At 39.9% G+C, this 26,891-nt stretch overlaps 2 protein-coding genes and 1 long non-coding RNA gene across 5 annotated transcripts; 2 read left to right on the forward strand and 1 right to left on the reverse strand.

Annotated features, from left to right (window-relative positions):
* Positions 1-1,622: 1,622 nt before the first annotated feature.
* On the reverse strand, positions 1,623-6,364 carry si:ch211-112g6.4 (SH2 domain-containing protein 7). The gene is made up of 6 exons (XM_037792835.1): positions 6,203-6,364; positions 5,274-5,363; positions 5,009-5,174; positions 3,046-3,288; positions 1,896-2,744; positions 1,623-1,810 (listed from the first exon to the last, which is right to left on the reverse strand). The coding sequence occupies exons 1-6, from the start codon at positions 6,343-6,345 to the stop codon at positions 1,766-1,768; spliced, it is 1,536 nt and encodes a 511-aa protein (XP_037648763.1). The 5' UTR covers positions 6,346-6,364; the 3' UTR covers positions 1,623-1,765.
* Positions 6,365-8,507: 2,143 nt separating this feature from the next.
* dapk2a (death-associated protein kinase 2a) lies at positions 8,508-23,337 on the forward strand. 3 transcript variants are annotated; one of them, XM_037792859.1, is made up of 10 exons: positions 8,508-8,648; positions 8,943-9,039; positions 9,291-9,408; positions 14,075-14,296; positions 16,004-16,142; positions 18,927-19,056; positions 20,391-20,466; positions 21,222-21,374; positions 21,751-21,796; positions 22,444-23,337. In XM_037792859.1, the coding sequence occupies exons 3-10, from the start codon at positions 9,347-9,349 to the stop codon at positions 23,098-23,100; spliced, it is 1,485 nt and encodes a 494-aa protein (XP_037648787.1). In that variant the 5' UTR covers positions 8,508-8,648; positions 8,943-9,039; positions 9,291-9,346; the 3' UTR covers positions 23,101-23,337. The 3 variants fall into 3 exon arrangements, with proteins under 3 accessions (XP_037648787.1, XP_037648776.1, XP_037648783.1); XM_037792848.1 differs by having other exon boundaries at positions 8,528-8,730; XM_037792855.1 differs by having other exon boundaries at positions 8,528-8,730; positions 8,954-9,039.
* Positions 11,861-12,757, forward strand: LOC119502216. Its single transcript, XR_005210024.1, has 2 exons — positions 11,861-11,913; positions 12,129-12,757. It is a non-coding gene; the product is annotated as an uncharacterized LOC119502216 (long non-coding RNA).
* Positions 23,338-26,891: the final 3,554 nt, after the last annotated feature.

The following is a 26,891-nucleotide window of genomic DNA, read 5'->3' on the forward strand; positions in this document are numbered from 1 at the left end:
CTGGAGTTAATCCAAATGTGATGAGGCTGCAAAACTGCTCCTAAATGTCTAGACAGGGTCAAACGACAACAACAACAATCTCTAAACAATTAATTTCTTGTTCCCAACAGATTTTAATTTGTTATTCATTAAAGCAAATTACACGTGTTTTGGCACATGTGTACAAAAGAGTCAGTACAATAATCACTTGCACGTCTTGCTGATCAAAACTGATGAGTTGATTCTCAGTGAAACTGTCGACCTCTTCACAACTTCTAAACATTATTTCATCATCTGAGCCGTCACATAAAAAATGATCCATTCAATTATCAAAATCTGTCAAATCAAGACCTAGAGCATTCAGAGGATGGATGGATCAAACTAGAGACCTGGAGCATTCAGAGGATGGATGGATCAGACTAGAGATCTAGACCATTCAGAGGATGGATGGATCAGACTACAGACCTAGAGCATTCAGAGGATGGATGGATCAGACTACAGACCTAGAGCATTCAGAGGATGGATGGATCAAACTACAGACCTAGAGCATTCAGAGGATGGATGGATCAAACTTAGAGACCTAGAGCATTCAGAGGATGGATGGATCAGACTAGAGACCTAGAGCATTCAGAGGATGGATGGATCAAACTTAGAGACCTAGAGCATTCAGAGGATGGATGGATCAGACTAGAGACCTAGAGCATTCAGCGGATGGATGGATCAGACTAGAGACCTAGAGCATTCAGAGGATGGATGGATCAAACTAGAGACCTAGAGCATTCAGAGGATGGATGGATCAGACTAGAGACCTAGAGCATTCAGAGGATGGATGGATCAGACTAGAGACCTAGAGCATTCAGAGGATTGATGGATCAGACTAAAGACCTAGAGCATTCAGAGGATGGATGGATCAAACTAGAGACCTAGAGCATTCAGTGGATGGATGGATCAGACTAGAGACCTAGAGCATTCAGAGGATTGATGGATCAGACTAGAGACCTAGAGCATTCAGAGGATGGATGGATCAAACTAGAGACCTAGAGCATTCAGAGGATGGATGGATCAGACTAGAGACCTAGAGCATTCAGAGGATGGATGGCTTTTCTAGCTAGATTGACAATAAGGGGTTTTCTGAGCAGTTTACAGAACAGAAGTGCTCGCCATCCAATCACCGAAAAAATGCCAATTCTTGCAGAAATCTCCAAAATGTCAAAAGTTTTTGATCCCAAATCACAGCATGGCTTTTTCTATGGTGTTCCTCAAGGTCTTGGTGTCTTAATGTGGAATTTTGGAGGGATTATTGGTAATTTTTATAAATTCTCGAGGGGTAAAAAAAGGTTAAATTTAGCACCAAATCTGTGTAACAAATGGTATCAATGTAAAAAATGCTGCAACAACTTATGAGACATAATAGAGCATGGGGATGGACATCATGTGCTTCTATCATAGTGTTCTAAACCCTTATACATTTTTACAATTCATTTTAAATAATTAATTAATTCATGTTTATTTCTGATTTTTGACTAGAACAACTTGACACTCAGTGCTGAGCAGCATCTCAAATTAATCTCCAGGTTCCCAGCTTTCAGATGATGTTCACCACTTTTATGTGACATCCACTGTTGACCTGCTATCTCCCCCTAAAGACCTCCTGTACCCCCATGAAGAAGACTAAAAACGGGTCTATTGTGGGTCTCAGAGGGTTAATAAAATGCCATTATAAAAGGGATTTATTTGTAATGCTCTTTCCATTTCTGTCTCAATATCAATCAGTCGCTGAGTCCTTTTATTTCTTCTTGTAATCAGGGAGGAAATTTTTCCATTTAACATTCTGCAAACAGAAAAGAGACAGACATTAAATCATATATTTCTGCTCTCAATATCATCAACAACTCCGATTCTTCTTTCTGACTTACATTTTTCTTCCAGGTGAATTTGGACTTCTTGGTCTTCAAGTCTTCCAACGATTCGTAGGTGTTGCCGTGGACGGCCATGGCCTCCCCAGGGATCTGCTCGTAGGTGTTATCGGGCAGCTCACCTCGAGGGGGCCTGTGGGGGACCTCGGCGTACATGCCTTCTCCCTGCGGAGCTGACCTCCCTCCTCCAGCCCCCTCCGAGGTATGATACAGCGGGTTGGACTTCAGCATCTCTGCATCAGCGGCCTGCTGCTCCGAGCTGGAGCTGCTCGGCTCGTGGAGGGAGTAGGTGTTATCAGGCAGCCCATCTCGGGGGGATCTGTGGGGGACCTCGGCGTACATGCCTTCTCCCTGTTGAGCTGACCTCCCTCCTCCAGCCCTCTCTGAGATCTGGTACAGCGGGTTGGACTTCAACATCTCTGCATCAGCAGCCTGCTGCTCCGAGCTGGAGCTGCTCGGCTCGTGGAGGGAGTCGGTGGGACAGGTGACCCTCTTCAGCAGAGAAGGTGAGTAAGATGTTGAGAAGGAGTGACTGAGCCGGTTCGAGTACTCTTCCTCCTCCTCCTCCTCCTCCTCCATGCTGCTGCTGCTGAGTCTCGGTAGAGATTTGCTTCTGCTCACCAGCTGTGTGAGCTCAGAGAAACCTGGTGGACAAAGATCACCTGGATAGTTGGTGTCAGGGGTGTTAGACGAGTCTGTGTCAGACATCAGTGGGTCATCTGCTGGGTCTGCGGTTCCTCTGGGTGTCTCTGGTCTGTTCGGGTCGGTCTGGGTTTCACTTGGATGTGATGTTGTGTCACTCAGAGTGAAGCCCAGAGGAAGGCCTCTCTTTGGTACCGGAGGAACGCCCTGAAAGACACCACAGCATCAGGATAAGGATGACACCAACAATCTCTCCTCATTTATTTGGCATTTTAAAGATTTAGGGTGAATTAGCCTAATGTAGGACATTTTTTTGCATTTCAGACTTCTGGAATATATTGCGATATGAAGCCAATACATTAAATTCAAACCCAGTACGGGTTTGGATTTAGTAGTAAAGGTTGCTGACCTCTGGTCTGACCTAGATCTTTTGATGAAGTACAAAACTCTAAAATTGTCTTTGCGTGCAGCACAACTAACAATCCCTCAGTTCTCATGTCCTTGGTACCTGTGAGAGGGACGTTGTGTCTACAGACGCCGCTCCCGTCAGCTTTCTGCTCTTAGATTTCAGTGGCAGTGCAGGCAGCTGAACTGCAGGACTGTCGTTGTGCTGCTGAATCCTCTGGTTCGTGCCCGGGTCGCTGTGGCGATCATGTTTGTGGTTCCACAGAGTCCGCAGAGCTTGGACGCTCACCCCAGGCGTCCCTCTGGCTTTGTAGTTCACCACATCGTACAGCTCACCTTCGTTCACCTGGAGAGGAACAACCGTTGTTATTGGTCTCTTTTCACAAGTGAGACATGGAAATGATGACGGCACCACCCTTACCAAAAAGAAGTTTATTCAAGTGTACTATTAGTATACTTCTTTTAAACTTAAAATAAGAGTATACTTTCAGTTTACTTGTTATGTACTTATCAGAGGTATACTTAACAAAAGTATACTTGGCTCATACTGACAAGTATACAAAAAAGTCTAACTTGGCTTATACTTGTATTTAATCTTTTGATCAAGATATACTTAAGAAAAGTATAAGTTGGTATACTTGTAGTATAAAAACTATTTAACTAGTAGTTTACTGAGAGTAAACTTTAAAGTGCACTTTCATAAACTAAAAAGTGGGCTTATTTAGTCCCAAGAAGTATTGAAGTAGGACACTTACAAGTATACCACCAGTACATTTATATTAGTATACTTACTACATAAAGTATATGTGGGAAATATACTTGAATTTTATTTTACTTTATTTCATAAAATAAACTTGAAGTACTTTTTTGTAAGGGGTGAAATTAAACCAGCGGTGTGTTATTATTATTATTATGGCCTCTCAGATTTAGAAGCTGGAGTGTTGAAGTGTATTAATGTCTGATTTAACCTGTTATAATTAAAACCTGCTGTGATTAAAATTACAGACCTGTTTTAGATGCAGAGTTAATCAAAGTCTGTGCTTCAGGTAAGAAGGTGCGTCAAACAAAAAAAAAAAAACAGTAAATGATATGGCACACAAAAGGATGGAAAACTTCATTTAAAGGGACTGTTTGTAACTTCTTACACGTATTGCTGTATCGCATTGCAACGTATCGCATTGCTGGTCGGTGTCCCATGCACACTCACATGTGTCTCCGCTGTTCAGACTCAGACTCCAACACAAACTACACGGAAGCACCAAAACCTCTTGGTTGTATCTAGTGAAGCCCGTCTGTTAAACAGTGTTGGCCGCAGGCGGAGGACGCGGGGGAGACCGTAGCTTTGGTCTCCAGGACCGGAGTATCTGCTCCTCTGCTCCTCTGCTCCTCTGCCTGCTTACCTTCACTCACACACCGCGCTCGTTCTCACTCTCTCTCTCCACCTCTCACGTGCATGCTGCTCACTCCACACTGCAGAAGAGTTAGTTTAGCTCTAAGAATATCTAGTGAATGTACAGTGGACGTTTGTGCAGAAATAACTGCTGCAGCTCCTCCAGACCAACAGAGGTTTCCCGTGTCTTGTGAAGTGACGGGGCTCCGCAGAGAGAAACGTTATTGTCTCCGACCAAAACTCCGGTGTCTCCCCTGTTCCACCCGGCCGCGGTTGGGAGGCTGAAGCAGGAAAAGCCAACACTAGGATCAGCATTGATTCATGGAGAGACCTTCGTCTGGTCAGCTAACATTACTGCCAAGCAGCTGAAATATAGAGTGATATTGTGCTTTTAGCTGACGTGTGTCGCCTCACTGTTTTGAGCGATGCTCATTCATGTCTATGTAGAGCGAGCACAAGCGCGAGCAACAGGACGCTGACTGTCGTTGACTTAACGGCCACAGGTGTCGCTGTTAACAAGACATTTCTGATTCTTACATAGAGTCCCTTTACACCGTGAGCTTTGGCTTTACATCGCAAACGATGTGGTCGTACAGTAGGAGTAGGAATAACACAACTACATTTCTAAAAGCGTACAGTGTGTGTCCGGCTTTAGAACAAACAGGCCCCTCCTCACCTCATAACAACTGGAGGTGAGGTATTCTCCAAAGGGCTGGATGGGGCTGACTTTGTAATGCTCGATGAGCTCTTTGAGACTGCGGTACGTCTGACTGTCTCCCGATATGGCGAACTGCCCATCGGGATTCTGGGTGATGACAAAATGGCGGCACCTATCCTGGCCCCTGTTGGAGGAGGAAACAGAGATGAATCAGAGAGGAAGAAGAAGAAGAAGAAGAAGAAGCAAACTGTTGTCTATGTTGATCAGAGTTGATTTGGCTCACTTGTAGGACAGGATGTAGCCGACGGCTTTATCACTGAGGCGAATGAGAAAACAGCCCAGAGCTTTATCTCTCAGCAGATCTTCTGTGTCCCTGCCAGACACAACCAATTAAACAGGCAAATTAGGTCTAAATATAACACCGCCACGTCATACAAACCTCTGTTTTCCCTGAGTGATGTGCGTGAGAGGGAATAATGGAGAGATACGAGCTGATGATACATCTCAGAGACTGATCCTGTCAGTTCTATTGGTTTCTCACCCTGCAAAAACAGCTTTAATATCTGGAAGTCCATTATCATCTGTTCCTCGCATTAAAGCAAGTCACTTTTAAAATAAACAAATATTAGTCTTACAAATAGAGAGTGGACTTCATAAGGAATAAAACACACTCCGGGGTTTGCAGCTAGCATGACCAGAAAGGTTGTGACCCGGCAGCCATGTTGAGGTCAAGTTGAGGAAATACTAAGCACCGCCCACCAGCTGGATCACAGCCAATAGGAACGCTCTCTCAGTGAAATGACCTGTGATTGGCCAAAGTCTCCTGTCAGTGGCCAGATTTTTTAAAGCCTGAAAACAGAGCCAAGAGGAGGCGCAGAAGTATCTCGGAGCACTTGAATTACAATATGCTGAAAGATTATTATGGGATTTTTGCACAATGATGCCAAAAATATACTGCCTACTGCAGCTTTATGTACAGTACTTGAGTATAAATGTACTAGTTTCATTCCACCATTGCATGACCTCAGTGTCCTCGGTATCTACTAACAGAACAAAGACGGGATAAACATAATGAAATCTATTCAAATAAAGTCAAATCAAATGCCACTTCCCGTTAGAACCTATAAGACCTGTAAACCTCTACTATCAATGCATTCAAATGAAAACTTTCCCTTCCCTCCGTCACCACAGATCCTGAACTCTTTTTCTTACTTTCGTGCGGCGAAGCCTTGAAACCAGTCGGGGAAGTTCCCGTTGTTGAGGATGAGCGGTGCCTGAGTCTCAGTGAACCACCTGAGCACCAGCTCCTTCAGGCCTCCCTCCGATGACTCCATGTTTAGGTCTACACCCGCCATCTTCTCCGTCCTCACAGGTGTGTGGGCAGCTGACGGAGCAGTGGTAGTAACTGCATGCTCTTTGCTCAGGTAAACTCTCTACAGGAAGTCCAGGTGCCTCATTTGACTATTTCCATTGGGTGTCTCTCGTCATCTGAATAGTGGTATTGTTTCAGTCAGTGACTCCTCCAACTCTCACTGGGCTGCAGGTTGCATTTTACTATCTGTGTTCCTGGTCCCAGATGTATGTGTAAACTGGAAGAGTTGGAACATGAATGTGTGTTTGTATTGATCACGGCGTGGGGACAAAGATCTGATCTCACAGTCTCATTATAGAGACTCAGCCAGCCTGTAATGATGTGATTTACATGCAACTTCTTCCCTACTTAAAGGTCCCATATCGTGCTCATTTTCAGGTTCTTACTTGTATTTTGTGTTTCTACTAGAACATGTTTACATGCTGTAATGTTAAAAAAAAAACAACTTTATTTTCCTCATACTGTCTGCCTGAATATGCCTGTATTTACCGTCTGTCTGAAACACTCCGTTTACTGCATTTCAACGGAATCGCAACGGAATTGCGTTGCTAGGCAACAGCTTGGGTCCATGTTTACTTCCTGTCAGCTGATGTTATTTACATACACTGCAACAGGAAATAAACTGGGACACATTTAGAATGTTTACGTTTAAAACCGTGAAATGGTCTATATATAATTGTATATTTGTGACATCACAAATGAACAGAAATCCTGACGGCTTGTTTCAAACGCACAATTTCTGAATACGGGCTGCTGTGTGTGTTTCTCTGTATATTGAGCGTTTTGATAGTTCAATAGTATTTATAAAGCACTTAAACCTGCTTTATAATATAAAAGACATGAAAATCTCACTTTTTCCAAATATGGGACCTTTAACAACTGGATTCTGCACATCACGCTGCATTAAAGCTCGGCATCATTGGGCAGTGATCCCATAATAACCTTTCAGCATATTGTAATTCAAGTGTTCTGAGAGATAACTAGACTTCTGCTCCTCCTGATGGCTCTGTTTTCAGGCTTTAAAAAATCTAGCCCGTGATGGGAGACTTTGACCAATCACAGGTCATTTCAGAGAGAGAGAGCGTTCCTATTGGCTGTGCTCCGGCTGCTGGGTGGTGCTTGGTATTTCCTCAGCAGATCTCAACATGGCTGCCGGGTCACACAAACTTTCTCATTTTACAGCTAAACCGTGCACTACAAGATGTTCCTGTGAACATTTGAGGAGAGAAATAGGCATTACAGAAACAGAATATTGATTCATATTTGATCAACGCTGCCTAGTTTGACCATTTGGTCGGAGTTGACGAGTGATTGACAGCTGCTCAGAGACGACAGGCTCCAGCTCGGCTCTGATTGGTTGTTTTCCTCCGGTCTGTGAAATCTTGTAGATGCCGTTAGGAGCACCGGAGGACACAGAGGAACATGATTTTTTTTTTTTAAATAACTTTCTTTAATCATATTGGCTCCATTTCTACCTGCTGCTGCTTTAATATCACAGCAGGTTGAGATGTTTTACTAGGTTGTACACTATTCTGTATAAAAATGGATCATACATGTTTGTAAAATCATAATCTGCAAAGTTTTCCGATTTCAAATGTAGTGGAGTGAAAAGTACAATATTCCCCCCTGAGATGTAGTAGAAGTCAGAAGAAATAAAATAGAAACGCTCAAGTAAAGTACAAGTTCCTCAAAAATGTACTTAGTACAGTACTTGAGTAAATACTTAGTTACTTCAATCACTGACTATTATTTTGCTAATTATATTATTATAAAAGTGAATTTGTTCTTGATTGGGACAGAAATACTTGTATGGGGAGGGGCGCAAGTATTAAAAAAGAAATAATAATAATAATAATAATAATAATAATAATAATGATAATAATAATTTAATATTTTATTGATCAGAATTTGCATTCAGCTTCCTGGTACCCTATGAAAGAGACAATTTTCAGGGGGAAAAATTATAAATAAATAAAATTCTATTTATTAAAATAAACAAACGTTGTAAATATTTATGTTAATCAGCTTTATTAAAATAATAAAAAATTAATTAAAAAAACAACTGATTTTCAGTGTTGACAGTGTGCTGGAGCGCGCGAGACAACAGGTGACATAAATTCACGCGCGGGCTGAACAGATGGTCGAGCCAAGAGGCAGAGCGCGCACACACAGACACGATGACGCCAAACCTCATTTATATTATTGCAAATTAAAAGTTTACCTACCTTTCTGCAGAGCTACGTACCTCATTTAACACTTTTGAATAAATCACCTGAGTTGTAACGGGTCAGTCTTCTATTCGGCATGAAATTAAAACACCTAAAATCATCTTTTTAAAATAAATTGGCTAAATTGTGTATGCTATCAGGTAAGAGTGTAAGGCGCTGTGTGAACACATAAAACTAATATTTAACTTCAATTCAAACGCTTCTGCTTTGCTTGACTCACTGTTGACATTCAACTTTGTGCACTACATCATAGGAATGTGTTAGGTTTTGAAAATATATTGTAATTTTCCTGTTTTCAGTTATAAGCTGCAGCATTAAATGTGTAGTTTTCTTAATGAAGTTCTGCATGAAGCTCTCCTCTAGTGGTGCTGGTGAACTCTGCTCTCCACGTTAGAGACGCTAACAGGACAGCAGGAGGACATGGTGTCCATGATCAAGTGTTTAACACGGTGAGACATTTCTGTTTGTATTATTTGTTGTATTATTTATGACATTTACAATAATAGTTTCTTGTTTCAGTCAAACAGTCTGTGGTCCAACTTTTAACTGCAGTTACATTCTCTATAACAGGATATAAAGTCATGTTTTAATATCTCTCTGTTTCATTAAATGTTGTAATGTTGCATTTATTTATTTATTTAAAGAGTTGTATAAACATGTTTTCCAGATGATAAAATAAGTGTGTTTTGTTATATTTCAGGTAAATAGAGATGAAGTTTTATTCTCACCACACACTCCAGTGAAGAGTCTGCAGACATGGATTTATTCAAACAGCAGAAAGTGGAGGACTTCTATGAAATTGGTGAAGAGTTGGGAAGGTACAGACATGCATGCATTATTTCTTTAAATTATTATAATTTTTTTTTAAGATTTTTTTTTATTAGCATATTTTACAATTTAATTCCAAAGTGCATTAACATTTTTTTGTTTGTTTTGAAAACATATATTGAAATCAGAAAAATAGATAAATAATAATTAAATTAAATTAAATTACATAAGAAATTAATAATTATAGAAAAAATGTGGTAATGATATATTATTGATAATGAACCTATCCTTGTATTAAATATACTTTAACTACACAATAATAATAATAATAATAATAATAATGAGTAAATTGAAATATAAAAATAAAAGATACAGTCAAAGTAATGATTGCAATAATGAAGAAAAATGTATAGAAAATTAAAAAATAATAATAATAATAAAAAATACATATTGAATATAATTTATATAAACAATAAACACACATCTAGTGCACATACACGTATATAAATCACTTTATAGCTTATGAAAGTGCACTTTAATGTATATTCAGTAAACTACTAGTTAAATAGTACTAGTTACTATTAGTTAAATACTACAAGTATACTAACTTTCACTATTCTTAAGTATATCTCGATCAAAAGATTAAGTACAAGTTTTAACCAAGTGCACTTTGACTTTTCTGTACACTTGTCAGTATAAATCAAGTATACTTAAGTCTAATTTTGTTAAGTATATCTCTGATAAGTACATAAAAAGTAAACTGAAAGTAAACTGTCTTATTTTAGGTTTAAAAGAAGTATACTAATAGTACACTTGAATAAACTTATTTTTGGTAAGAGTAAACAAAACATTAATTTTGGACCCGCCAAAATGTTTTCAATGATTAATTCACAATCATAATTATTTTTTTTCAGGAAAAGCCATACTTTTATTTGGCACCTTTCTAAAGGCTCTGTAGATGTATCATTTATTTTTAAAATATTAATCTACATAAAATATTATCAATAAAACCTTTAATGTAAATCAGAATCCAAATAACTGATAGTGTGAATGCAGTTCATAACTACTTTAATAATGTAGCCTATTGTTCATTACAAAACTCTGACAATAGAGAGATAGATAATTATAGAAATAATAAAAGCATAAATAACTAAAATCCTAACTAGAAACTGATCTACAACTAAAATCTAGCACTCTATACATTTTATTTATTTATGTATATTAATTTATTTCAGTGACAGCTAATACTTTATTATTATTTCAATGTTTTATATATAAAAAGTGATTATTTATGAAGAATCCAGTTATGTGAAATTATGATTTATGAGAATTAATCTTTTGTCTTGTTTTGTTTACAGCTCAAAATACTTTGAATATATATTATTAGACTGGTGTAAAGTGTGGCACAACTTCTTCACATAACTACATAACTACCATATTATTCCAGTAATGCACTTTATCAGATGTCAGTAATATTGATATACAGGCAACAACTTTGATCATCATAAAGAAAAACACAACCCTGATAAAAGTTATCATGTAGAGTTTGTCATTTAATTATTTAGACTGAAAACAGAGCACCAACAAGCATGTCGGTCACCGAGCAGTTATTGCTGTGCTGTAATAACAATATGGAAATTACACTGAATCATTAACTGCTTCCTGCATCTGTGATAATAACTCCTATATCAGTGGTGTATTTTTTAATTTTCCTTTTTAACAGGAGTCAAATTGAGCTTCCCCTTTGACAGATTACAGATTAACCTATAACCTCAGATTACACTGAAATATTCCTGCTAGGAGAAACATTAACTGTCTTGTGTTTTGGGCCGATAGTTTAGTTGCTGTGCGTCGTCCGGTGGAGAAACAACTGTTACGCATGTTAAAGGACTCGTCTATCTTTAGCCGCGGCTATATCTGCTCCCAGACTGGCTGATAATGAGGAAGTGGAGTGTTGGATTACAAACCAGTCAAGTGAACCACAAATAAACAGATGCAGCTGTCAGGGGGTGGGAAAAAATAATTCACCTTTGTATCGCAATTTTATTTATGATTTTGAAATCCAATTTTTAATGCCAGAATCGATATATTTGCTTCATTTGAGTCTATATGGAGGTAGAAGGAAGTTACCGCTTTTAATTTTGTAGTCTGAGTAACGCAACGTCATATCCGTTCCGTATCCGTCAACCAAAACAAACTGCAGTGAGCCGAAACGGAATTTTTTTTGGATGTATGTCCGCCTTTCTTCCGCGTTTTCAGACATTTTATGGGAATTTTTTCCGACATATACGTCAGACTTTTCTTCTGCCTTTCTTCGGCCTACTTTCGTACATTTTCTGGATATTTTTCAGAATTTGTTTTGCTCATTTTTCAGACATTTTTCGAAATTTATTTTTATATATATGTCGGCCTTTCTTCAGCCTTTTTCAGACATTTTCAGACATTTTCAGACATTTTTTCGGACATCAACACTATACTAGAAAATTTCGCAAGAAATTTTGACCAGTGTGCCTGGTGCTGGGGGGATGGGTGGGGGCTAGGGGTGGTGTGTGTGTGTGGAGGGGGGGGGGGGGGGGCAGAATTCAGACTGTCTGTCCATAGTGAGGTCATAACTGTAGGCCCTTTCGCTGCGTGCGTGTCTGTCAGTGGTTGCCATGGTGATTGGGGGCCATGAGGAGTGTTTAGTTTCCTGTTAACATACAGTAAGAGTTGAGGGATTTTATTTTGAAAAGTAGGTGAATACCTAGTTCCTGTTATCATACAATGAGAGTTGGGGGCTTTTAATCACAGGTGTAATTGATCACATTAATTATGGCCCTGATCCATTGAAGCCTGGTTTAGAGCATGCTGGCTCACTGAAATGGCGTGATACAGTAAATAGTGTGCGTGTGTGTGTGTGTGTGTGTGGGTGTGTTAGTCAGCCTGCTCTGATTGGCTAATGTGAATCAGCTGTCTAGCAGCAATCTGAAGTTGACCACTGCTGCAGTGGGGCAGTTTATAATAGGAGTTAACCAGAGACGTACATGTCATAAAAGTACTTCTACGACAGAAACCGTGACTCCTATCGCTTAGATTGTTCATGAGACCAGTTAGGAGTCTCTGATGAACAAATGGTGCGACATTTGGGTCTGTAGTTTCAAAAATGTGACCTCGGCGGCAGTTTCGAAAAGTAGTAACTTTTTTCTCTGATCCAAAAAATTCTGTGAAATTTAATATGGGGCCCTATGGGAGCGAAGCCTGCAGTTGCTCTCACGTTCAGGCATGTGTCGCCAAATGTGTAAGTCCGACTGATTCCATAGCTACATGTTTGCGACCGGCACAAAAATACCTACGTTTTGATGTATTAATTGTGTATGAGGAGTGGACGTTGTGGGCTACAGAGCAATTTGTTCGGAAAATTTTCAAAAGATTTCAAAGCTTTCCCGCACTCTAGCTCTGACATCACGCGCTCTAGCCCTTAACGACCCACGCAATACACACCCATTATAAAATCTGAAACGGTCTGAAAATTTCACAAAACGTAAACTGCGATTTCGTGAAAACCGTGCCAGCTATCAAAAAATTTCCATTTGGCCAAATAAAGTCCCAAGTCTCGTGACCCGTTTAAACTTTTAATCATGTTTCTACATTAAAGTATGGCGACTCTATATGGCCCCAAAGAGGAGTATTTTTGAGCACTCTTCACGTCGATTTTCAATGCATTCCTATGGAGAAAATAATCGCGCTATCGCGCGTTTTTCTCGGAAATCGCTGTGCGAATCTCTTAGTCAGGTCATAGCACTCGATTCCCGCTCATTCCGCACGTTTTGATGTATTTTTTGTACAGGTGCTGGCAACGCTGCGGGAGGAGTAGCGTGCCAAAAAACACACACGGAAGAAGTCAGAATAAGAAATAAACGCGTCGAATAATAGACCAGTGTGCCTAGAAGCACAAGGCTGTGCCTTGTGCTTCTAGGCACACTGGAATTATGACTTTTTTTATGACATTTTTCAACATACTATACATTAGTTTTTAGGACATACTATACTATTACTTTTTTCTTGACATTTTTGACATTTTTGGGCATACTATACTATAACCTTTTATGACATTCAGATGAAAATATATCAGCTTATATATATTTCTATCAAACGCATTAAAAAAAAAAAAAAAGTTAAATCTCTTAAATTGAGTTTTTTAAGGAATTGTGATTATTATATATTCAGCAGAACATTTTTACAGCAGGGGCGGGTTCTCCTCGTGTTAGCGTGGGTTTTCTCCGGGTTCTCCGACTTCCTTCCACAGTCCAAAAAGGTTAAATTATTGACTCTAAATGTCCCGTAGGTGTGAATGTGAGAGTGAATGGTTGTCTCTATGTGTCAGTCCTGTGATAGTCTGGCGACCTGTCCGGGGTGTACACAGCCTTCACCCAATGTCAGCTGGGATCGGCCCCAGGCCCCCCCACGACCCTGAATAGGATAAGCGGTTACAGAAAATGGATGGATTTTTTTTAGCAGAAAAACGAACTTGTTGATGCTCTCTGGTGGACAAATTAAGTAATGATGACACTGTTTCTTTTTTTTTGATTGACATAAAGGCAGATACCAATTTATCTATGATATGTTGATATCCAGCCAGTAATTCATCTATACTGTTATGTTTTTTTATAGTTAATAAATTCTACTTTAGTCCAGCCTCTCTTTAACTCTCTGTGGTTCCTCCTCTGTGTGTTTCAGTGGGCAGTTCGCCATCGTAAAGCAATGCAGAGAGAAAAGCACGGGTCTGGAATTCGCCGCCAAGTTCATCAAGAAGCGCCAGAGTATGGCGAGCTCTCGGGGGGTGAGGCGGGAGGAGATCGAGCGGGAGGTGGACATTTTGCAGCAGATTCAGCACCCCAACATCGTCACGCTGCACGACGTCTACGAGAACCGCACCGACGTGGTGCTCATCCTGGAGCTGTGAGTCAGACAGACAGACCATCACTTTACTGGAATTATTCAGTTAATGACATCATATAAAGACTCTTTATAACAGTCTGTATCCTTTTGGCTCATGTCCAGTTGGTGAGTTATTCATTATAAACTCACGCTGTCCTGCAAAACTTTATAACTTTATGTTTTCAAACATATAAAATGTGCTGAATTTTGAATACGTGCACAAAATGATGCACAAAACCTGCAGAATATTTACATTAGTTTGAGCGATGCAGCTCCCCACCAGGGTTCACATAGCCCAGGGGTCAGCAACCTGCGACTCTTTAGCTCCTCTCCAGAGGCTCCCTGTGGATTTATAAAAAGAATTAGTGGAAATGAATAACTGTTTTTTGTTTACATTTTAATTTTTATTTATCATTTTTGTAGGTCCATGGTACGACGGTACGACGGAGTATTAGGGCCACATTGAGGAAAAAAATAAATCAGAGATTTTGAGATTAAAGTCGTAATATTATCAAAATAAAGTCATAACATTATAAAGTAGTATTTTTATGTGTTATTTTATTTTTTTCCTCGTAAAGTTATGACTTTATTCTCATAATACTACGACTTTCTTCTCTTAAACTTCTGACTTTATTCTAATTATTTTATGACTTTATTCTCGTAATATTACAACATTTTTTCCGTAAAGTTATGACTTACTTCTCGTAATGTTACGACTTTTTTCTCATAATATTACGACTATATTCTGTAAATCTCAGATGTTTTTTCCCTCAATGTGGTCCTAATACTCCGTAGTACATTGTCTCTTTGGCCCTCACTGCATTAGACTTATATACTATATACTTAGACTATAAACTGTTACTTTCATCACAATGATCAGATGTTTTGCGGCTCCAGACAGATTTCTTTTTTTTTGTTTTTGTTGCCTAAAATGGCTCTCTTGATAGTAAAGGTTGCCGACGCCTGATATAGCAGGAAAGAATATTAGTGTGGAAATACAAGGCAGCACCCTACAGGTCTGAGAAGTGAAGCCTTCTTCTTCTCTTCTTCAATACAGCATGATGTTCATTTAGTATATTATGGTCCCATTTAGAGTCACATAGACCATAAAGCAGGGGATGCTTTAGGGCGGGGCTACCTTGTGATTGACAGGTCGCTACCACGGCGTTGTCCGGTCTGGGAGTTGTCCATGTTTACAACTTTAACCCTTTCACAGTGTGTTTTCATTTCATCAAAGTTAATTAGAACATTTTAGTCATCTCAAAATGTCTTATTCAGTGTTGTACGTAGCTCCACCCTCTCGAGTCACTTCTGGTTGCAAAAAAGCCAGATGGCAATTGACAAATGTTATGTTTAAATATGCAAACGAGGCATTATCTAATGCTAACGTTTGGTGAATTTAGAAGAAATCTACAAACGCAAACAGACAAAATAGTAAAATAAAAACCTAAATATGTATTTTGGATATTTTCTTTCCACTCGTCTGAAACAGACATGTTGCTCAAAATAGACCAGTGCATGAAAAACTATGTTTTTGCTTGCTGAGTCTGGAGAAAAGGAGAGAGGAAACTATATGTTAGCAGTGTGAGTTTTCATGTCCTCCTGTAATATCAGCCTCTCACTTTGTTTTATGCTGATTTAGAACATGTGAAACATTCTCCACAGAGTTACTCTGCACTGATTTAGTGATTTTAGCGTGTTGGATGATGATGCGTGTCTGTGATCCAGGGTCTCTGGAGGTGAGCTGTTTGACTTCCTGGCACAGAAGGAGTCTCTGAGCGAGGAAGAGGCCACTCAGTTCATCAAGCAAATCCTCGAGGGGGTCAACTACCTCCACGCCAGGAAAATAGCCCACTTTGATCTCAAGGTTTGTCCAGACAAGACGTGATGCTTTTTAACTACATGTGCTGTGTAGAGAGACCCACAATAGACCAGTTTTTGTCTTTTTTAGGGGGGTACAGGGTGTCTTTAGGGGGAGATAGCAGGTCAACATAGAAGTGGTGTACATCATCTGAAAGCTGAGAACCTGAAGATTAATTTGAGATGCTGCTCAGCGCTGTGGGTCAAGGACTTCTAGTTATAAATCTGTAATAAACATGATTGGATGGTGAGCATATCTGTTGTGTAAACTGCTCAGAAACCCCCTTATTGTCAATCTAGCTAGGAAAGCCATCCATCCTCTGAATGCTCTAGGTCTCTAGTTTGATCCATCCATCCTCTGAATGCTCTAGGTCTTTAGTCTGATCCATCCATCCTCTGAATGCTCTAGGTCTCTAGTCTGATCCATCCATCCTCTGAATGCTCTAGGTCTCTAGTTTGATCCATCCATCCTCTGAATGCTCTAGGTCTCTAGTCTGATCCATCCATCCTCTGAATGCTCTAGGTCTCTAGTTTGATCCATCCATCCTCTGAATGCTCTAGGTCTCTAGTCTGATCCATCCATCCTCTGAATGCTCTAGGTCTCTAGTTTGATCCATCCATCCTCTGAATGCTCTAGGTCTGTAGTTTGTGGCTGTAAAGTTTCATGAGGCTGTGATGATCCTAGAGGTCACCACAGGTCATCTTATACAGTGAGGTCACGTTTAAAAGAAAAAATGGTCTCACTACAATGAAATGTCTCCTATGGGGACTAACATCATCTCACATGAATACAGTTGGGCTCATTGGATCCACAAGAGTCTCAGCTTTACAGTGATACCCAATTTATATAATTCCAAGACTGATTACATTTCATAAACCTTTAATAACACAATTTCCATAACAAAAGTCACTCTGAAATGACCTCGTTCAGCTCCGCCGTGACATTTTGTCAAAGCGGTAAAAGCTTGTTTCACGATCAAACGTTGTTACTCAGGATGATTCAGCATCTTCTGTGAGGCTTCTCTCAGAGATACGCTCAGCGATTATCAAAGATTAAACTATTATTAATGGACCATTTATGTGATTTGAAGATAAAAGCAAAAAGGAAATTAACTTTTAGAAATCAACAAACAACAACAAAATAAATCTGCAAATAATGAGATATCCTGAGGTCACATCAGTCACATCAAGAGACAAGCAGCTGTCAAAGCATGTGACAGTTATTATGCCTCCGCGCCAGCCGTGGCCGGAGGCATGTTGTTCTCAGGTTGTCTGCCCATTTGGTCCATTCTCGTGAACGTGATATCTCAGGAACGCCTGGAGGGAAGTTCTTCAAATTTGACGAAAAGTCCACTTGACGCAAAGATGAGAGTTTGGTGGTCAAAGGTCAAAGGTCACTGTGACTTCATGTCCGTCCTATTCTTTTGATATCTCAGGAACGCCTCATCTTATGATTTCAATCTCACCACAGCGTCCATTTAGTAGCACTTCTTAGATCAGAACATGTAGAATACTTTAATAACTATCATAAAGCCATGATTTATAAAAGGGAGACACAGAAATGGAAACATGAAAAAAAAAGGTTTCCAGAACGTATCCTAACTTTTTTTCTGAACTTTAGACATAATAGATTATTTCCTTTTATGCTTATTAAATCATAGGAAGGAACACACGACCCGATGTCTCGGACCCTTGATAAAAGTACCTGTAATGTTGCTGATGTACAAACTGAACTCTTTACTGCTCTTGTATCAAAACAATCACAGAGTTAAAGCTAAAAAAAATCTATCTAAGATTTATTTCTCCTACGTTTTTGTGAAAATGCCAGCAGACAAAACTGAAGTAGTGAAGAAAAGGAGACGTTAATGAGTTAGTGAGTGTATTCATGTGACATTAACAGGTGTCTCTTTTTATTTCCCCTCGTCTCATGCTGCTGAATTACTCTGTCTCACAACTAAAACATCTTGCTCTCTAATAACTTGCCTTTCGTATTTCTGTTTTTGTGAATTAAATAAAAAAGCCTTGCGACATAAATAAATAAATAAAATAATTATGATTATTTATTTTGTTATCTTGGAAGCAAAACACTCATCCAACATTTATGTTATTCATCAATAAATCATCAAAATTTTACCATTTGAGAAAATATTAATATTAATATTATTATTATAATAAGTGTGGGTTAAATGGAAGATTTTCTTTCACATTTTGTACATTTTCCGTTGTGAGAATTTGTGAGCCAGATGTGTCTAAACTTCACCTGCTGATGACGGATCATGTGATATGATCAAAAGCTCCAGAACCGCTACTAAATGGACCTTGTGTGAGATTATTTTCTGCTGTTTCCAAAGTCAAAACATAACTTTAAACTTAAATAATAATGGAAGTTAATTTTGTGTTCCTCTCGACTCCTCTGAGTTTCTTTCTCTGTAAAGTGGAGAAGCTGGTTTTGGATGTTTTTCCAGTTCACTGACTGGAAACATTTGGCCATCACCTCGGTCTCACCAGGAGAGAGTTCAGTAAAATACAGGAGGAAGATTTGTTCCACTAGATGGAGCAATTATCTGTGTTTAATCTAGAAAATATGACTTTGACTTGTGTGCACAGTAACTTTGAAATGAATAGCTGCGAATGAAGCTCTCATGAACAGACAGTTTTACAACTTCTGAACATATACTGTATCATTTTATTTTTTGCAATGTAAAATAAACATCATGCAGGAAACAGTGTAATAGTTCATGTCATTTGTAGTTTTTCTCAAACATTTGAAACGTTTCTGTCTCCTCGGCAGCCTGAAAACATCATGCTGCTGGACAAGAACGTGCCGCTGCCGAGAATCAAACTCATCGACTTCGGTCTCGCCCACAAGATCGAAGCCGGCGTTGAGTTCAAAAACATCTTTGGAACACCGGAGTTTGTAGGTAAGACGACGTGTAAACACAAACACGACCAAGAAAACAACTAAACGCAGGTTAAATTCCTCCACCCCGACACACCTGCTGATGTACAGTCAGAGAAAATGAAAGAAAAATGTTGCAAATAATCAGATGCTCTTGCATGCTGAGATGTATTATATCTCCAGTGTCTGTAGCTGTTGTAATGTTAATGTCCATCCAGGCTGAAAATGTCCAGACAGACAGACACGGTCCAGGGATTCCACCAATATATATAAACATTTTAAACTATAAATATACGTACACAAGCATACGCACATACATAAAGGGAAAAAGTTAAAAGAAGATAAACACACAATGAAACAAAAGACAAAAGAGTAGAAAAAAGAAATAAGGAAATGAAAAGAAAAGGTAACAGGGAAAGATGGCGTGGAAGAATAAGAAGAGTGGGTCCTATTGCCTCCCATTAATGGGGCCCATTAATACAGTTTTGCCATTTATAGTAATAATCTTGACTCTAATTAACAACTTAAAATAAAAAATTTTCAAATGCAAGTATTCATCCAATTATCTGAGTGACTCACGCATCAACAGAGAGGGCAAGAGGAGGTTTCCTGTCTTCAGAGAGTAAGACGAGGATAGGGCTGGGTATTGTTTAAAGGTCCCATATTGTAAAAAGGGCGATTTTCGTGTCTTTTTATATTATAAAGCAGGTTTAAGTGCTATATGAATACTGTTGAACTATCAAAACGCTCAATATACGGAGAAATACACACAGCCCTTATTCAGAAATTGTGCGTTTGAAACAAGCCGTTAGGATTTCTGTCCATTTGTGATGTCACAAATATACAATATTTAGACCATTACACAGTTTTAGACATAAACATTCTAAATGTGTCCCAGTTTATTTCCTGTTGCAGTGTATGTAAATAACATCAGCTGACAGGAAGTAAACATGGACCCAAGCTGTTGCCTAGCAACGCAATTCCGTTGCAATTCCGTTGCAATTCCGTTGAAATTAGCTAAAACGGAGCGTTTCAGGCAGAGGGTAAATACAGGTATATTCAGGCTGACAATACGAGAATAAGAAAATATACGAAAATAAAGGTATTTTCTTAACATTACAGCATGTAAACATGTTCTAGTAAAAACACAAAATACAAGTAATAACCTGAAAATGAGCACGATATGGGACCTTTTAAAAGAATTACAATACCAGTGCCTGTAAAGTGATACCGATAACAACAGAGTACTTCATTGGATACCAATCATGTGAATGGAAGCATTCATACGTGAAACGTAACTGTTTACTTTCCAGCTGCTTTAACAGCATTCTGCCCGTCGTCTGTTTGTCTTTCAAGCACCGGAGATCGTCAACTACGAGCCTCTGGGGTTAGAAGCTGACATGTGGAGCATCGGGGTCATCACCTACATCCTGCAAGTTAACCACACACACCATAATGTAACTTAGACGAGTGAAGGGGTCAGCAACCTGCGGCTCTTTAGCTCCTCTCCAGTGGCTCCCCGTGGACTTATAAAAATGGAAATGAATAACTGTTTTTTGTTTTATTTATCATCGTTGTAGGTCTTTGGTACGACGGTACGACGGTATAACGGAGCATAAGGGCCACATTGAGGGAAAAATTTATCTGAGATTTCAAGAATAAAGTCAAAATATTACGAGAAAGAAAATTGTAACATGAGAATAATATCAGAAGTTTACGAGAAAAAAGTTGTAATATTATGAGAATGTAATGACTTTATTCTCGTAATATTACTATTTTTCTCGTAAAGTTATGACTTTATTTGCGTAATATTATTACTTTTTTTCTCGTAAACTTATGTCTTTATTCTTCTAATATTACAACTTTTTTTCTTGTAAAGTTATGACTTTATTCTCATAATATTACCATTCTTTTCTCGTAATATTCTGACTTTAATGTGTAAATCTCAGATGTTTTTTCCCTCAATGTGTTCCTAATACTCTGTAGTACATTTGCCCTCACTGCATCAGACCTATATACTATATACTTAGACTATTAGCTGTGTTACCTTCATTCTAAAATGGCTCTTTTGATAGTAAAGGTTGTTGAACCCTGGGTTAGTGTATACTGCACGTTATACAGCATCAGCAGCAGCTGCCGTCAAAGAGGGTGACGATGATGATGAACCTCTTTGTGTTTTGGTTCCAGGCTGAGTGGAGCTTCACCGTTCCTGGGGGAGACCAAACACGACACACTGGGGAACATTTCTGCCATCAATTATGAGTTTGATGAGGAGTTCTTCTGTCACACCAGCGAGCTGGCCAAGAAATTCATCAGCCAGCTGTTGGAGAAGGATAAGATGTAAGAGCTCAAGCGTAACGTACACTGCTTGAAGTGGAAAATAAGAAGTGCCAATACTCCTCTTATTCACATGTTGGCGTGTATATCGGCCAGTATCCGCAATCTCTTGCTCCTATTGATTTATTATTATTATACTTGGGCTATGCATCTTCTATAGTAGGTCTATAATACTCCAATAATATTCACACTGGAACATTATAGGGTTAAGGTGGTATGTTTAGTGTTAATAGTTAATGTGCTTTCCTGTGTTATTTGTAGCCTGTAGTAGGCTACTTCAGGGCAATCTTAAAGTTAATTTCAGTTTTGTAATCTTCTCCAGAATCACATAACCCCTCTGTGACTGTAGTAGTTTAGTAATATTACTTTTCTCTTACAGGAAGAGATTAACAATCCAAGATGCTCTTAATCACCCATGGATCAAGGTAAAGTGAATAACCTTTTTTAAGATCTACGCTGCTGTTCAAAAGTTATACATCACCTGTATCGCCCGTATTGATGTTTGATATGAGATAAAAAAAAAAACATTATAATTCAGACACCAAACATATTATTTACATTTGAAATAGTTTTGGCCCCAAAAGAAGATTTCAAACTGCCGTTTAGTCGATGTCCCCACTGTGTTGCATGATGGGAGAATACTGTCGGAACCTGGATGTTGAATTCGTTTTCCAGTCATCAGAAACATGGAGCAATTCAAACGGGATCGAAAGAATATTTGTCTCTCTCCTTTTCTACCGTTCATATTTTTTCCGAAATAAAGTCCCATGGTGGTCCACAGGGGGCGGGACTTCACCTCTCTATTAACAGCTTGTTATTGGCTGCATTATTGTGACGTTGACACTGAAACAGGAACCTGTTCCTGTTTAAATCTGCACACATTTAGATGCTTAGCTTCCAGTTTCTTTTACCAATGATTTCTTCTCTTCTTATTATTTTTAACAATCCCATGTGTAGAACATTTCTGACGTAGCCGTAGTATATAATTGGATTAGCTGTCTGTATCTGTGTCTGCATGCTCTTCCCTCCTTTAGATGACAGTTACTAACTCTCCCTTCTTTAAACCCTGAAGTCCAACGAGCACAAGGAGGAGAATAAAGCCAAGGAGCCGAAGAAACGGGAGCGGCGCCAGCTGAAGACGAAGCGCCTGAGGGAGTACACCATCAAGTCCCACTCCAGCATGCCGCCCAACAACACCTATGTAAACTTTGAGCGTTTCGCCCAGGTGGTGGAGGACATAGACCAGATGGAGAGCTCGTTCGTCAGCCTGGCAGCAGCCCACGACTCCCTGCAGGAGGACATCGACGCCATGGTGTCTATATACAACGAGAAGGAGGCCTGGTACAAGGAGGAGAGCGAGGACGTGCGCCACGAGCTCTCGCAGATCCGCTACGAGTTCCGTAAGGTGGAGGCCTTCAAGAGGAGCCTGCAGGACGACATGCAGGCCTTCAGCTCCGGCCTCGGCGCCGTCAGCAGCCGCTTCCAGGAGAGACAGAACCACTTCGACGCGCTGCGTCTGGAGCTGAGCGACGAGCTGAAGTGGGTGCAGGAGGTGATGGGTTCGTTTCCTCTGGATGGAGGAGGAGGTGGCGGGTACCCCAACTGCAGCTTCTCCACCGTCTTCAACAACGACGTGAACGAAGCCCTGAAGGAGCTGCTGAACCGCTCCTGTGGAGGAGAGCTGCTGGCCGGGATCAACCTGGACTTTGAATCCGGACAGCAAAGATAAAGAATAAGATGCTTTACGATTATTAGAAAAACATTTAAAATCACGGTGACTGGAGCAGATGCTATGTCACAATACCTTCACAAAGAAGAAGTTTATTCAATAACACTTCATTTAACAGGTCCGCAAATTTAATGTTAATTAGGTGATAATTAGCAAGTAACCTATTTTAAATTTCTTTTCAATTACTGCCGAAATGACCCCAATATTTACCCCATAATTTATCGAAAATCACTTTATTATAAACATTATTTAATAATTATATTCTGACATTTCTTAAAAAACTTGTGGGTACCCATAGAACCCATGTTCATTCACATATCTGGAGGTCAGAGGTCAAGGGACCCCTTTGAAAATGGACATGCCAGTTTTTCCTCGCCAAAATTGGGCTGAAACGCTCAAAAAGTTGTGACTGTTATTTAGCCTCCTTCGTGACAAGCTAGTATGACATGGTTGGTACCAATGGATTCCTTAGGTTTTCTAATTTAATATGATACCAGTATCTTCACTATGGCTTTAAAACTGAGCCGGAGTAAAGGTTGACCCGCTGTACCCTCTGAGTCACATCCGCCCCACCTATTTGCTTAACTGTATCTATCAATGTCCCATCAAATGTGTTTAAATGAAATTGGCTTCATTCAAACATTAAAGAGCATGTTACTCATGAGTTCAGATTGATCAATACTGTGATGGACAGCTGATGTTGACACAGGCACGCTTACACAATATTGTTTACTTTGTAAATTTGTACTAGACTGTGTCACCCAACATTAGTGCTATTTCAGGAGTCTCGTGAACATCGGCACGTACAGAAGATCAGCACAGTGTTCACTTAAATCTACATTTATGGATTTATGAGTCTTTGTTGTGGATTTCCACATTACTGAGTCAGGAAGGCAACTGGATCTAAATCAGAGCTGGTAGCATTTTGGGCATTTAAGGTGCTTGCAGGTCATGAAAAAAATGAAATATCGCTACAACAATCATGGATGGATTACTGAACGGGCCTACCAGGTACAGGCCCAAAGTGTCAACGCCCCCCCTCCGTACCAACCAGGATAAGACTCAAAATGACCACAAAGTAACATAAAACGACTAAAAAATTACTGCAAAGAGACACAAAGCAACTAAAAAGAGACTCAGTGACTATAAAAAGGGGCAAAAAAACACAAAAAGACAAAACGATTACAAAGAGACACAAAACAACTACAAAGAGAAACAAAATGACTACAAAGAGACATAAAGCAACTACAAAGAGACTCAAAATGACTACAAAGAAACAAAGCAACTACAAAGAGACACAAAATGACTACAAAGAAACAAAGCAACTACAAAGAGACACACAATGACTACAAAGAGACACAAAGCAACTACAAAGAGACACACAATGACTACAAAGAGACACAAAGCAACTACAAAGGGACTCAAAATGACTACAAAGAGATGCAAAGCAACTACAAAGACTCGAAACAACTACAAAAGTGAAACAAAATAACTATAAAAGAGACATAAAGCAACTACCAAGAGGCTCAAAATGACAACAAAGAGACACAAAATTACTACAAAGAGAAGTCTTAAAATTGAATGCTTGAATACACTGTACATTAGTTAAATGCAGAGTTTAAGAATAGCTGTGTTAGTTGATGTCAGTGTTTCCTGATGAGTTTTCAGACCAGTCATGCAGAAAAAGCTGCTGGACTGTTCGTGTTCATTTTCACAGTTTTTTTTTTGGTGTTGAAAATGGTCTCATGATTTGTGTGAAATGCTCTTTAAACTTGAACTTGCAGACACCCTCTGGGCCAGCTGCTGAACCATGGAGCTAACAAGTGTGTCAGCCACGGGGCGTTAGCTGCTGTCTGCGAGGATAAGCTGGAACAGATCAGAAACAAAGACCAGCTGGGACACGAACCAGACTTCAGACCAGGAGGCGAAGCTCCTGAAATCAACAGAGAGAGAGAGAGCTTCCTCACCTTATGTAGATACTCACTACTATTCTGAGAGCACCTATGTATTCATGGGATGCTCATTTTTACCCACTTCTGAGTTATTTAAACGTTTTTTCTCACTCACTATATTTAACCACCACCTGCAGTTTCTTCTTTTAGAAAAATGACTCGGCACACACGCGACAAAAAATGTATCCATTCTCCAAATCCAACACACTTAACCCACAGAAGACAAAACACAAAGCCTGTTTACCACTCGGCACGCTTTAAAGTGGCACATTTAAAAGCATTTTACTGAACTGAACATGGCTGTTAACCTTTTCACACCACTCTGAAAAAATAAGCTCTCTGTGAATAACATGGTGCTGTTGAATGGCTCCTATGCCAGCAAACATTCTTTGTAAATGATCAGAAATACAAACTCCCAAACCGGACAATGAGGTGGTAGCGACCTGTCAATCACAAGGTAGCCCCGACTCTAAATGGGACCATCATTTACTAAATGAACATCATCAGACCGAACCAGAACTATAAGGAAGGTGAGTATTGTGTGTTTGGAACTACAGTGTGGAGAAATCGTCTCCAACATGCCGGGCCTTGTGATTCAAAAATCATGTCATTGGTTTGACGGACAGTTACCTGATTTCATACATATCAGACTAGCATCATCTGATCTAATCCATATTAATTTCTGCCAGAATCTGCGCAGTAGTGATCAGTAGTGAACACTTGGAACATACATCAGCGTGATAAGAACCACCTAATGCCGGGATCAGACTACATGATATTTTTGTCTTTGACGATGGTCACCATGTCAGATCTAACGATCACAGCGCCATAAACTCTTGCAGTGTCTTGGTCGGGTGACTGGCAAAACTACACGTATGACCACGACCAATAACGGCACGTCGTATTCCACGATCATGCGCGAGTTCAGACGTCATCGGGGAGGCAGTTGAAGCAACTGTCAATCATGGCGACAGGAGCGTTGTGTGTGATGCTGGTGGTCTTGTGTTGCGAAAAGAAAAAGAAAAGAAAGTAAAAACGGTTGTGGATGCGCTCCTGGGTGGCACAGAGAGGACGGTACGGGGCTGTCAATACTTCGGTCAGTTTGGTTGTCCCACGTGACAGCAGCAAACTCGGCATCCCTCCTCCTTTTCGCCATGTTTGTTTATTACCAAGTGACCTGACTGCGACTGAGCGTTGGAGAGAGCACCTGATTGGTCAACGCAAAGGGTGGCGGTGGGCGTCCCAGACGTGGCGTCGGTTGTCGTGTACCATGACACACTACACAAGATAAGAGGATCGATTTTCACACAACACCCATTTATCGTTCCCGGTCCCCTACGAAGGCCGTGTCGGGCCATAATCGGGTTGATATCGTGTAGTCTGAACCGGGCATTAAATGACAGAAACCATCTTTGGGAAAAATGTATTTGACGTGTACTTTGACTTTTTAGTTTGGTTCATGTCCCATCTGCTAACATGGAGGAGGCGGGGTTTATGACCTATACTGCAGCCAGCCACCAGGGGGCGATCCAGATGTTCTGCCTTCACTTTTGGGAGCTGTCATGTCGTCCATCTTTATATAAAGTCTACGGGTGATAATATGTGAGGGTTTTTTTGGGGGGGTTTTCTGGCCAAAAATCAATCATGCAACTTTATGTACGTACGATTTTATAACCTTTCTAAATGTTTATGTGCAGAGGTCACATCTCTAGTAGGCATGACTACAGATTGTGGTGAACGAGCATACACAGGGCTGAGGCTGAGGCTTTAGTCAAGTGTTGCAGTGTAAAGAATTTAGACCTCTGCTGAGAGGAGCCACTGGTGATAAGACAACTCACA

The sequence above is a fragment of the Sebastes umbrosus genome, chromosome 2 (assembly GCF_015220745.1).
Source record: "Sebastes umbrosus isolate fSebUmb1 chromosome 2, fSebUmb1.pri, whole genome shotgun sequence".
NCBI classification, from domain to species: Eukaryota; Metazoa; Chordata; class Actinopteri; order Perciformes; family Sebastidae; genus Sebastes; species Sebastes umbrosus.

Excerpts from the sequence above, each read along its gene's own strand:
- si:ch211-112g6.4 (XM_037792835.1), bottom strand. The coding sequence starts at position 6,345 with ATGGCGGGTGTAGACCTAAACATGGAGTCATCGGAGGGAGGCCTGAAG. Across the intron at positions 2,745-3,045 it reads ACACAACGTCCCTCTCACAG|GGCGTTCCTCCGGTACCAAA; the intron begins GTACCAAGGACA and ends GGTGTCTTTCAG. Across the intron at positions 1,811-1,895 it reads AATTCACCTGGAAGAAAAAT|AATGTTAAATGGAAAAATTT; the intron begins GTAAGTCAGAAA and ends TTCTGTTTGCAG.
- dapk2a (XM_037792859.1), top strand. The coding sequence starts at position 9,347 with ATGGATTTATTCAAACAGCAGAAAGTGGAGGACTTCTATGAAATTGGT. Across the intron at positions 9,409-14,074 it reads ATTGGTGAAGAGTTGGGAAG|TGGGCAGTTCGCCATCGTAA; the intron begins GTACAGACATGC and ends TGTGTGTTTCAG. Across the intron at positions 21,375-21,750 it reads CTGTTGGAGAAGGATAAGAT|GAAGAGATTAACAATCCAAG; the intron begins GTAAGAGCTCAA and ends TTTCTCTTACAG.